This window comes from Colias eurytheme, chromosome 3 (genome assembly GCF_061535395.1).
Source record: "Colias eurytheme isolate Ceu_HAF_F1 chromosome 3, ilColEury1 Martin Lab GWU primary, whole genome shotgun sequence".
NCBI lineage: Eukaryota > Metazoa > Arthropoda > Insecta > Lepidoptera > Pieridae > Colias > Colias eurytheme.
In genome coordinates this window covers 6447066-6460359 of record NC_142982.1, presented here as the reverse complement: position 1 = coordinate 6460359, position 13294 = coordinate 6447066, and the positions used below count along the sequence as shown (strand labels likewise).

General features: G+C 32.4%; 2 protein-coding genes across 13 annotated transcripts in view; one reads left to right on the top strand and one right to left on the bottom strand.

Annotated features, from left to right (window-relative positions):
* The first annotated feature begins 2597 nt into the window (after positions 1 to 2597).
* Positions 2598 to 5318, top strand: LOC149909646 (protein cereblon-like). The gene is made up of 5 exons (XM_090119709.1): positions 2598 to 2732; positions 2834 to 3014; positions 4416 to 4440; positions 4688 to 4853; positions 5150 to 5318. The coding sequence occupies exons 1-5, from the start codon at positions 2672 to 2674 to the stop codon at positions 5182 to 5184; spliced, it is 468 nt and encodes a 155-aa protein (XP_089975835.1). The 5' UTR covers positions 2598 to 2671; the 3' UTR covers positions 5185 to 5318.
* A 278-nt stretch (positions 5319 to 5596) lies between these two features.
* mtd (TLD domain-containing protein mustard) overlaps positions 5597 to 13294 on the bottom strand; it is a 104209-nt gene continuing 96511 nt past the window's right edge. For 9 of the 12 annotated variants that reach the window (XM_090119705.1, XM_090119695.1, XM_090119702.1 and 6 more), the window contains 4 exons: positions 11600 to 11759; positions 8837 to 9029; positions 8338 to 8437; positions 5597 to 7887 (listed from right to left, as the gene is read on the bottom strand). In XM_090119705.1, the coding sequence (XP_089975831.1) occupies positions 7752 to 7887; positions 8338 to 8437; positions 8837 to 9029; positions 11600 to 11759 (589 nt within the window). In that variant the 3' untranslated portion in view covers positions 5597 to 7751. The remainder of the gene's footprint in view (positions 7888 to 8337; positions 8438 to 8836; positions 9030 to 11599; positions 11760 to 13294) is intronic. The other 3 variants (XM_090119708.1, XM_090119704.1, XM_090119707.1) reach the window with 2 other exon arrangements.

Sequence of the window (13294 nt, the reverse complement as noted above, 5' to 3'; positions counted from 1 at the left end):
ATAAGAGCATAATAAAAGTTCTGAAAAAAAAAGAATGTTGTGTGGTTTTATGAATCCACGGTAAAAGTGAAACTTAGGCACAAAATTATCGTATTTGTACGATAATTATCGTACGGTTCGACCGTCACGCGACATGCGCTATACCATTACTGTTCTGTGCGCTACACAGACCAAAAAGTTTGAGACGATGTAATAAAAGTTTCACATTAATAGAGATAATCCCTGATTCTGTAAATCCTTTGGACTGAGGTTTTCATGATTAGATTTCTACAGTTTAAATGTAAACCAGTGTTTGAAAAAATATATTTTTTAAATATAAACTTTGTCTTATTTTAACCTTCCATACATCCATCATTACGCCAGCTTCAGTAAGAAACTTTAATAGTTCTAACAAGGTTCTAACTTCTAAGTTTAGAATTTTCCAAGTAATAAATACAATAAACTATGCACGTATAAAACACATATGCGTAGTTTGGGAGTACAGTACTTCATGCATGAGAAACGGTGACATTAGGGCCAGATCTGTTGGCAACACTGCCCTCTGACAGTGTCAGGCAAATGCCAAAATTGTACTGAAATTGTTCATGATCACATGATGTGTTTATGTGTCAAATGTCAATCGTTTTCACTATAATTATTTGAGATTTGATATTATTTTTACCTCAGAGGAATAAACCTATAGAGTTCTTATATTGAGACAGAACAAAATACATATTTTCTAATCTACTTACTCTTAGTCAATAACAGCATAAGTCAGATTGCGATAGCGATAGAGTATCTGCACTGTCTTCAAACGTAGCGCGCCGGCAGTCAGTTTGTTTTCCAACCAGCTGGTGGGCTCAGTGCGTCAAGTGTTTTTAACGAAATATTTAGAAAATATAAAGTGTATAGTGTTTCTTTTTATTTGTCAGTGTGCTAAAATGACTATTGTATGTTTAGCTACCGGGTATTACTAGTCGAATGGGAGTTTTGGATGAAAACAATGAAAAAATATCTTTCCATCGGTAAGTGATTTTCAGCAAATTGATAAATATTTATGTTCTAACCCTATTTGAAGGTTTTATCAAGCGCTTTTTTATAAGTTTATGTTGTAACTGTAACATTTACCCACTTTATGGGGTTGTGGGATACAAAAGAATTAAATAATTTTTAAAAATTGTCACAATATTATCAAGTTTGGCATTTTGTTTACCACCGTAGTGTTGTTACACATCTAGCGTATATTATCGATTTATGACAAAAAATCTATTTCATATTAACGTTGATTTATTTATTTTGTTTCTTATATCAGATTTATATGTAGTTGTTGTAGCAAATATTTGATGTAAATTTTCTACAGCAGGAAAATAAAAAATACCACGTGGTTGTTTTATTTGACTTATCTGTTTAGTTTGTTGTTTCTCTTTTAGATTATTAATAAATTCATTTTGTTTTAGATTTCCAGAGCTAAATAAGAAATGGGTATAAAACATGAGACGTGTAGATTGGACGCCGTCTAAATTTGCTAGATTGTGTTCACTGCATTTCGAGCCTGCGTGTTATCAAGATGGATACTCTAGAAGAATTGTGCAATCTTACGCTTACGTTTTTTTTTTGTTCCTTTAGATAATAAATACATTTGTGTGTGAGTGAATTTTTTTTACACATTTACTTTAAATGTGAAAATTAAACGGTTGATTAAATGACAGTTCTCATAGATGAGAAACTACTATTGAAATACATACTTAATATACATGCGTTTTCAAAGAAAAACCCGCATAGTTCCCATTCCTGTGGGATTTACGGGATCAAAAGTAATTTTTCCAAATTTCATTGTAATCGGTTTAGTAGTATTCGCGTGAAAGAGTAACAAACATCCATCCTCACAAACTTTCGCTTTATTAGTAGGATCTAAGGAAAATGTTTTCTTTAAGACTGTCCTTTTATGAACTTGTTAAAATTCATGCTGACTGTGCCTTTCTCCTCACTCCTTTAACTTTATTGATCTTTATTTTAAATTATGTAGTTATATTTCAAGTTTTAAAATTTATTTTAAAATATACTAGCTTTCCGCCCGCGTTTTTAAAGAAAATCCCGCACAGTTCCCGTTCACGTGGGATTTCCGGTATAAAACCTATCCTATGTGTGTATGTACAAAATTTCATTGTAATCGGTTCAGCAGTGAAAGAGAAAGTTATCCATTCTCGCATAATTTCGCATTTATTATATTCGTAGGATTAAACAAATAATGTATTCAACTGAAATTTATGATTAATTTTGTTTTTTTTTTTATTATTTATTATTTCACGAAACCGTAAATGCAAAATGCATTCACGATTTTATCGATTGAAGCACATCCCATCACTATCACCTTCTATCTATCTAAATACGTACCTATAGTAAAAATGGTGCCATGACTATGTTGAAACGTAGCTTGTAGTCTATAGCTATCTCATTCTTTCTTACGACGTTTTCTTTAGATAGAGAGAAACAAATATATGTAAATTGTATACGCTCGATACAAGTACTCTATAGGTTTATTGCTCTGAGATTTTTACCCCATTATTGAGTTCCACGTCTCCAGACAGATAATTGATAGTATTGATAACAGGTAAATGAAATACTTCGCAACAAATACCTAGTGCAGTGTGTGATTCGTGGAACATAATATTATTATATTTTGATAGTGGCGATGGTTATACTTTTAATTCTTTTTATCGTACTCTTGTCTTCATCTTTGGCTGTTAACCATGGTGCTCGCACTATCTAACATGAAATACCACAATTCCTTGTTATTTATAAAGTATTTTAACTGAAGTATAATTATATAATTTCTTCTCTTAACTTATTTCAGAGGCAAATATATTATGTCGAAGTTGTGGTAATAACATATCGAACGCTAGTGATATAATTGCAAAGGAAAGTCATTCATCTCTATATTCTTTTAATGACACAATATTTAATGAAAAAAATATATTGGTTCAGATATTAAGGAAAGATATTATATTTCAATTCACTATAATTACCGCTAACTAGGGATGTAACGATACATGATTTTGCCGATACGATACCGATACCGATATTTGTAGTAATGTATCGGCGATACCGATACCGATACCGATATCGATGGCTTGGTAGAAAAATAAATAGTGAATTATGCATAAAAAGTTACCAACATTTAACAGAGACAACTGTTAATCGTATTCTTTTAAATAAAAATGCCAAATCAAAAAACAACAAAACCATTTATTTTAGTATTATTATTTTACGAAGTCAGTTAAACGCCGACTTACACACAAGAGTAGGAGATAGACACTGTTATGGCACAAGGAACAGAAATAGAATTGAAATGCCATTTTTCCGATTAGCTAAAGTTAAAAATTCATTTATGGGTCAAGGTATACGCTTTTACAATAGAATTCCTCATAATATTAAAGAGTTTAGTAGTTCTAAATTTAAAACTTATATAAAAAATGTACTAGTTCAGAGAGCGTACTACAGTATTCAGGAATATATGGACGATAAAAACCCATGGAGGGTTGTCGCGAAAAAACCACAGGACAGTTCTTTGGCATGTTATTATAATATATTATGATGTTACATATGTATTTTGTAATTGTAAAACTGACATGATTTAAAAGAGCAACTATGGAGTTTCTTGCCGGTTCTTCTCCGTAGATACTGCTTTCCGAATCGGTGGTAAATTTTAAAATATGTAATGACGTTTCAAAAGTGCTTCTATGTATAAGAAGTCTAATTGAATGAATAAATGTTTGAGTTTGAGTTTGTAAACTTTAAGTAATACACATACAATCAGTACCTAATAAAAGTTTACTATTGGTAGAGTTTTTTCAGAAAACAAAGTGCGCACGCGCGGGCGGCCTCCCGCATCGTTCATTGGGCGCGGGTTTTTGAATTATTTGATATCAAAAAAATTGGTTGTTTGTAAAGTAGGTTTACGATCGAGATGTTTACGTGATAACATAATGCAGCGCTCGAGATGAAACGGGAGATCGGTCCGTCTCTCTCTCGTTATACCTGCGATCGCGCTCGTGAGGTTTTGGTGTGACACAAGTTTATGAACATGTCACCCGACTAAAACGATTTTAAAAACGTTATCACGTTAAAAATTTAAAAAATTCAAAATTATTTATTTCTTTCCTTTACATAAACTAATTTGTGATTGGAACACTCCTAGTAAGCAAATAAAATGCTTGTGTCAGGAGGTTGCGCTCTTCCTTAACACTATTACAGAAACAGAAATAAAACAATATGAAAGAATACAATGCAAAAACATAAAAGAAAAGAAAGAATTTAATAAAAAAATATCGGTATCGGTTGATTTATTATCGGCGATACCGATATATCGGCTTGCCGATATATCGGCCGATATATCGGTATCGGTATCGGTATCGTTACATCCCTACCGCTAACCATTCTAATTGTATTGGATTTGGGGAGGTTAGTGAAAACTACTCAATTTATCTTAAAATCAATTTTTAAATCTCAGATATTGCATTATGAAATAGAAGTAATCACTCATCACTTATTGCACAGGTTTTGAAGTATTACTTTACTCTTAGTCATAACGGTTTACTTTTAAATATAAATTCATGGAAATGTTATTAAAAATATTTAATGAAATGCATCTGCCCTGTACTGGGACCACAATATAATTATTGTAAAGGTTTACCATATGTGCTTTCAGTGGGAGAAAGAAGAATTGTGGTTCCCTGGGTATCATTGGAAACCATGTTTATGCCCTGAATGTGGAGATATAATTGGTTGGCTCTTTGAAAATCGTAATCCAGAACAAATCTATACATTTAATCGCTTTTTTGCACTTATTTTACCTAATCTGCTTAGTGAAAAAGGTATTTCCTCAAATTGATACATATTTCTTTAGGATTTTTATTTTACTTTGACAGATAAACTACATACATATTACATAGATGCAACCCCACATACTTTCACATTTTTAATTTATCTCTTCTCTTCTCTCTCGTCTTATTCTGGCTAGGCACAAAAGGCTTTGACGTATTTTCTACAATGAAAATAAATCAGTGAAACACTACACACCATGTGGGAAAATTCATTACTTTACGAGAAGTCCAGACAGTACTTTAGTTAATCTTTAATCTTTACTTTATCTTTTAAAATTAACTTTCAGTTTTGCAGTCTCTCATTGCATATCCAGTTTTATAACATGGCAGAATTATCAACTGAAGATAAAGATTTCCTAGCTCAGTGTGAAGAGGAGTTTAAAGACAGATTTACTGAAAAAGATGAAGAATTTATGAAAGTGTTCAATGCAGAGCCAAGTGTGCCTCCTATTTTAGAAAATAACTGGCCTTCTAATAACTCAAGACGGTATGAACGCCGCAATAATAGGCGATTTAACCCTTACGATAGAGATAGATATAATAACAGAGACAGAAGATATCATGAGAGAGGCTCTGGCGACAGTTACCATGATAGAGGCTCTGCTGAAAATTATAGTCGAGGTTATAGTGATTATCATCAAGATGACAGAAGCTATGGTAACCGATACGATAGAAGACAATATTAAAATTACATCTTAGCATAAGTGAAGGATATTAAATAAAATAAAGACATTTTTTTCAAAAGAATATATTCTCAGTTATTATGGCTTGATTTACATTTTAACAACTTAGAAATTACAATAGATCACCTGAAATAATACAGCTACAGCAGTTAATGAAAATTAAAGTCAAACAAATAAATATACATTCCTCATTACTACTCAACAATATTTATTATAATTAAATTTTTAACAATATTATGCCAATATAATCATATGCTGTAAAATAAGTTCGATTTCTATGACAATCTGATGACAAATAACAATCTATAGTACTGCATGGACAGATGCACTCGCAAATAAATGTGCTTAACAATGCCATAGACAAATTTTCGATGTCGCTACAACTATGAACGATTACAAATAATTACGATACTGCATAAAAATATATCTCACCAATAATCTCATAGCTTAAATCTTTAGCCCTTATAATGAAAGAATAATAGGATTTGCTGATGCCAGCTACTAGTCTCACGATAGCTTCATGCTCTACGATGCGAATAATTGACATAATGTAATAAATAAGCTGCCCTAGCTAACTGATGCGACACAGATCCACCTTTGGAGTATAATAACATTGCTGCAAACGTTTTCACATAAAGGCCCACATAGAATTTAATTTAACAGTATACATTGCAATGGCGTAAATGTCTATATTATACATCAAACCATAGTCGAATACTATTTCTACAGTCCTCTAAAAACCAGCAAACTAGAATGTTACACTAAAATATTGCACAAAACTTCCAAGGTACTATAATGGTTAAACTTGTATATACGCTTAACACAAACTACTGAAGAGGGTCATAGGCGTCTTTAGCGATAACTTATGACCAGAAACCTGAGTAACACCATGCTAAGTGACACAATTACTAAGCACAATGACGATTACATTCATTAAGCTTTCTAATAACTATATCTTTACTAATTTATAATACATTATCAATTTATTGGCTACTCATTTATGTACTCAAGCGATAACATCGTAAAATAATTTTATGATTTCTTATAAAACATAAATTTAAATACTTATGAATGTAATGTTGAATACATTCCCTCTAAATATGGTGAATAGTGTACCAAAGATACTCAAATAAACAGCTAACGATAATGTTACAGTATAATAATTCCATTATACAATAAAATGCCATATCAATCAAATCACAGTGAAGTGTTAACATAAATTATGCTCACTAACTTAAGAATATGACTAATATACAAACAGACATGAAAACAAAACAAATACTCCTCTACTACGTAAACTAAACCTAATAATTACTGATAGTGTCACCAGTTCTAATACAGATGCAGTTTAATAATAAAGAGTGAACCAGTCACGTTCGTTTTTTTGGCAAGTTTCCTCCAGTGTTGCCAGGAGACCTTCGGATGCAGTACTACGGTAAATAATGCGAATACATCGACAAAACAACGTGAACATTATATAAACATTAACTGGGTAACACCGATAGACAGCTTTCTAAACACAATGATCATTTGTTTCACTACGACTCGTGAGAAAAGCTCGGCCAAGTGATATGCGTTTTGCTTTGTACTGTCATAGGGTTGTTGACTTCATACATTTGAATCGTATAAAAGATGCCACGTATATGGCAATATGTAAAACTGGATAAACTCGAGTTTTATAAAAATAACAAATAATGAATGAAATAAAAAAATTGACACTATACAAATTTTTAAATATGTATGTATATTTTATTTTAAAACGTTAAAATTTAACATCAGTCAACAACCCGTAAAACGAGCGTATATTAAATGTGTTGTTTCCACAAGTGTAACAGTAATTTGGTCTGATATGAGTCGAGCCTTTCCCACTGCGCCACCTACGAATATAAATTTCTACCGAACATCGATTTGATGTCATTACAAATACGTTTACAACGTCAACAACGTTACAATATTAATTGAATTGACACGTGACGAGGGGAGCTCGCGGGCGGCGTCCGTCCTTACACACGAACGACAATTGACTAGGATTGGTGCACGAGTGTGCGCAGTGCGGCGACTGCGTGCGGGCGGGCGAGCGGCGACACGGGAATCAAAGCGTCGAGCTTCAGCGCTTCTGACTAGAGGTACGCGGCCGCAGCCCGGTCGCGGTCGACGGGTTGCGGTGTCAAATTCTCGTAGCGAATTTCATAAGAAGGCGGACGCTTCATATGAAGGTCCAGCACTCCATGATCTTGACGATGAAGTCCTCGCGCGTGCTGAGCGGCTCGTTGCCGTACGTGGTGCAGCGCTGCGTGCGGCCCAGGTACAGGTCGCCGTCCAGCCAGATGCCGAACTTGCCGCTGCAATGTACACCGCACAACATTAGTCAACGACAGAGGGAAAGAGGGGGGATTATTGAACGAGTGATATATACTATAGCAAACAAAACCTATAATAAAAAAAAAAACAATTCACGTTGTGGGTGGGTTACCATTACACCGTGAATTTACTATATTATCAAATATATTCACCGACTTTTGAGAAGATATCGATCGAAAAACAACATTATCATTATATAAAGATAACAATAAAATAACACCCATAAAAAAGGCGGGGTGAGATATGTTAAACAACACATTGACCGATACCAATACAGGGGGTGATAAATTAAGTCATTCGTTCGATATACACACTTGCTTTTCAGATACAAATAAATATGACAACAAAACAATAACATAGATTTTTTCTAGTCATAGTAATTATAAATTAACCTATAAATACTAATAAAAATAAAAGTAAGTTCGACTTACTCTCCAGCGCCAATAGATATGTTATCGTTACTCCCCCTGATGAAGTACATGTTGTCTCCGGTCCAGCCCCAGTATTTGAATTTCGTTTTGAATTCTGGTTCTGAAAAAATAAGACAACATTTATTATTCCGTCTTTAAAACTATAATTTGTTTGTATTAGCGTGGGAACTGTTTTTCAGGTTCCGTTTTCAAACTCCGTCAAGTTTACAAACATTACAAGTTACCTACAACGTACACTTTACCAAAGTGATTCATTACGCGGTGCTTATGATTATTTTTTTTTTTCGATAATCATCACTACATGTTTACACAGTATAAAACAAAGTCGCATCCCTATGTAAGCTTAGATCTTTACATTACGCAACAGATTTTTATGCAAATTTTTTATAGATAGAGCTTATCAAGAAAATTTTTTTAATACAGTTTGTTGAGTTTAAGACAAAGTTAACAAAGCCACGGGCGGAAAGCTACTTTTAACCACTGTTCATTTGAAACATACCTTCTTTTTCGTCCTTGTCCTCGTCCTTCTTCTCCGTGACGTCATCTTCCTTGTCCTTGATATCGTCCCCTTTATCAGAGAGCGCACGCGGCCGCGGCTCGTCCGCCCGCTGGAACGCGAACAGCAGCGACTCGCCCGTCCCGTAGAAGTGCTCAGAGGGACGTAAAGCGCATGACGTCAGCGCGCCAAACACCTACAAAACAAAATTATGTACATTTTTGAAGAATAGAAAATGCAATCACGAGGCGCGATGGATTTAATATCAAATTCAACAAAATTATAATTTAACGTCAAATAAAATTTGGCTTGCAAAAAACACGTCTTGAACAATTCAAACTTGGGTTCTTGTAAATATTATAGGTAGGTACTTGTCCTCTTTGAAGATTCGTAACAAATAACAGGACTGAAAATAGAAATCAGTATTTAAGTTTACCGCTTGGTGGCGATGATTTTACATAAATTTACCTACAGTTACGATTGAGATTTGAGATGATTCTGCATGTTGCATTTTGAAATCTAATTTTCGAATACATTGAGATAAATTTTAATAAACTTTCAAGTTTTCAACTACGCCATAACCTTCTTACACAAACAAGTATGAAAAATTAATCGCTGCCACAGTTTACTGAATAATTACTCGCTCCTTTCAAACAACATTCTTTATCAATTAATTATTTAATATTTTATTATGTTTATATCATACATTCGTCTCAAAAGACCTTCATACTTATTTAAAGTAAATTTATCAAATTAAATAAATACTTTTCATAATTACTTCAATAAATACTTTTTCTTCAATACGTAAAAAATATACCTACAGCTATTTACAAAGAAGGCTCGAGTGTCAGTTATTTATAACTTAATTTAATTTTTAATAGGTCAGAATATACATATATGTATTATATCTTACAGTATGGCTATATTACATAGCCATACTGTAAGATATAATACATATAATATATTCTGAACCTATTAAAAATACATTACCGACAAGAACCGCACATAACGACCTCATTTTGCACATAATAATTCTAAATTACAAATTACATTCGTCTTTTTGTTTTAATTCTAAAAATTGTATTAATGATCATTAATTATCAAAATGATGTTCTTGTTTCTACAACATAATGAAAAAATTGCTTAAATATAAAAGGATGTAAGTACATTTTTTGATGGACGCGATCCATTCATTGCTATTATTATAAAAAAGAAAATTTTATTGATTATTATCGGTATAAATTAATCATCAAGGATATTTAATATGTAATTAAATAAATCAAACTATAAATAATGAAAACGTTAGTTCAATAACTAGGCGTTTATTCTACTCATAATAATTAATAATTTTTGTTATTATTTTGCTGCGAGGTTACTGATAATTATGTGAGCTTTTTATGAAGTACCTAGAAAATAATTATTTTAGTAACGTAAAATTATTATTTTTAAGTATCTTATCTGTTACATGATTCTTGTAAACGTAAACAAAATCTATAACTAGAGTTATTTAGAAATACCCATTTTATATGATATTTTATTGAGTATTTAGAAATACCCATTTTATCCATATTTATATGTATAGAGTTCTACATATTAGAATTTAGTACCCGCATAACGCATTCCGATAAATGCCAAATACATTTTGATAAAAAATTAATCTATGTTCAGTAAACTTAGTAAAAGATATACTTAAGTATTGTTAATTATTATCATCAATTACAAATAAATAATAATAATATATATGAGCTGTGAGCATACCGCGGGATGAATTTCTGATTAAAATATGACAAATCAGTTCAATTAAAATTCTTGTTTTTATCGATGCAAACTAACTGTGTTTACACATAGACAAGGTAGAGTAGGTCAGAAAGGTCATCAGAATATTTAGTAGCATAACCTAAGCTCGAATAATCCAATTAGATAATTTATTATACTGTATGTCAGCACACCTATGTGTTTGAACTAAAACCACGTGTACTAGATTATAAAATGATTGCACGTCTTGGAATTTTAATACCTTCCTTGAGTATCTTTTAAATGTCAAATATGTGATTATCTCGGAACCTGAGGGTTTAAATATAATTAACCGGAACGGTTTCATAGTTTTTACCACAATATGCATTCAAGTCAAACATATTATCCTTTTGAAATTTTCGTCCATATAATTAATAACCCAATAAGTGATCATGTACAATTCAATTGTACAGTTAGGTATTTGCTTGATAATTATATGTATATGCAATTGGAAACACGGTAATTCATACTACTATAACTAGAATGCGTTCAAGCGTGTTTCTTTTCCGGTACGGTTCTCGCGGTCCTTTTTTAAAGGAGTATTTAATTATAAAAAGAATAAAATACTCGTAAATATATTCTTATATATATGTGTGGTAAGTATTTAATTTTTTATTGCATTCTTTACATTTTAAAACATTTTGTTTTTAATAAATTACTACTTAATTCGCATTCTCGTGTTCACTTCTAGCGATGATAAATACTGACAGGATTTTTTTAATATCATTTGTCTTGTGGGAGATTGAAATCCTTAAAAGTTAAATGTATTATAATTGATCACAAACAGTCCCTGTATGAGAGAATTGAGACGACTATGCTACAGCCACAGCTACAGCCATACCTCTAAAAACTTACATGACAAAATTCCAATTCATTACTCCTTGCAAAATTCCCAAAAACTCAAGACGACTTTACTTTTTAATTATAACTGCTCCTTTTTCTTCGAAGTTGGTTAAAAAAAGGTACACTCACGTTATTATCAGTGTCCTGTATGACGAGCAGCACGGGGCTGTCGACGCGCTGCATCTTGCGGTACATGGACGCGAGCGAGAAGCCGTGCTGGCTCGTGCTGAACGCGAGCGACCACATGTAGCCCTGCGCGCGGGCCGGTAGCACACTGCACAGCTTCTCCCTGAATATACATACAGATTATTGTGAGATACTCTGTAGTTGGACATATTCGTACGTGCGTATATACTAAGCTGAAGAGTTTGTGTGTTTTTATGTTTGTTTGAACGCGCTTATCTCAGGAACGACTGGTCCCATTTGAACAATTCTTTCGTGTTAGATAGCCAATTTATTGAAGAAGGCTACAGAATATATATCATCACGCTCAGACCAACAGGAGCGGAGCAATGCGGGTGAAACCGCGCGGAACAGCTAGTGAGTATACAGGTTGGAGAATACATATCCTCATATGATTGTTCTTCATGCTTTCGCTTCTGAAGTCACTTAGTCGGACATTCTCTAAGAAGTTATAAGGTACAAAGAAATAGAAGAAAGATTGGAAAGTCCATGTGATTGGATATAGGTAGGATATCGGTCAATTAGGGAAAGCTGGCATGTTCACAGTACTCACACTTATGCAATTTCACTTACAGTATGTTCAAAAATAAATGCGACTCTAGTTTCATTTTAGACTTGAATTGTAAAATGGTGCGTTGTAGATATATATATATATATATATATATATATATATATATGCAAATATAATTACTTATGAAAGCTCTCATAATTTACCTGTAAAATTATAATTTAAAAGTAAATCAATTGATGAAGTTAATTATTTATTCTAATAATAATCAGTTGGATAAAAGTATTAATAATCATTCAATTATCAAATAATAATTAAATTCCTGACTTTGGTCGAGTAAAGATATCTAAGAAATATTATATTTGTAGTAAGTACGTAATACCTACCAATACGCGCTAACAAATATGTGTTACATGTTTATTGTATAATTTTCACACTATTGGTTTTAAACTCAAACTCAAACATTAATACAAATAGACTTCTTCTAGAAGCACTTTTGAATCGTCATAACAGTTTAACAGTTTTAACATTTACCACCAATTCAGAAAGCAGTATCTATAGAGAAGAAGAAGAATCTATTTAATCATAATCGTAATCTTCTACTTCACTGTAACTTTCATCGCTCGAAGAACTCGATGTTTCGTTGTCGGAATCTCTTAATGTTATTATAAATGAGTCAGTGTAATTATCTACTTTTGGTTCTAATTGAATATATTTTTCCTCATGTTCTCGCGTCTTTCTCCAAACGTCACTAAACATATCCAGACTAATAGCATTTGCTTCCTTTCTAAATAATTCTTCCACAGTTTTCAAGTTAAAGTTCACATTTTGTGATGCTGCTTTCCCTTTAATTATGCCCCATAGTAACTCTATTGGGTTGAGTTCTGGATGGTATGGTGGAAGGCGCAATACACTATGTCCATGATCTTTGAGGATTGCATCAAGTAGGTAAAAATTGTGTATAGTTTGGCTTATTTTTTTTTAATAATGTGATAACTCTGATTATAATAATTAGTAATTTGATTTTTGAAAAAAAAAATGCCGATTTTAGTCAAAATTTATATTTTTCTAACAAGATCCTTATCATCCAAATTTTTACCTTGGTGAGAAAAATTGACATTTCTAATGAAAAT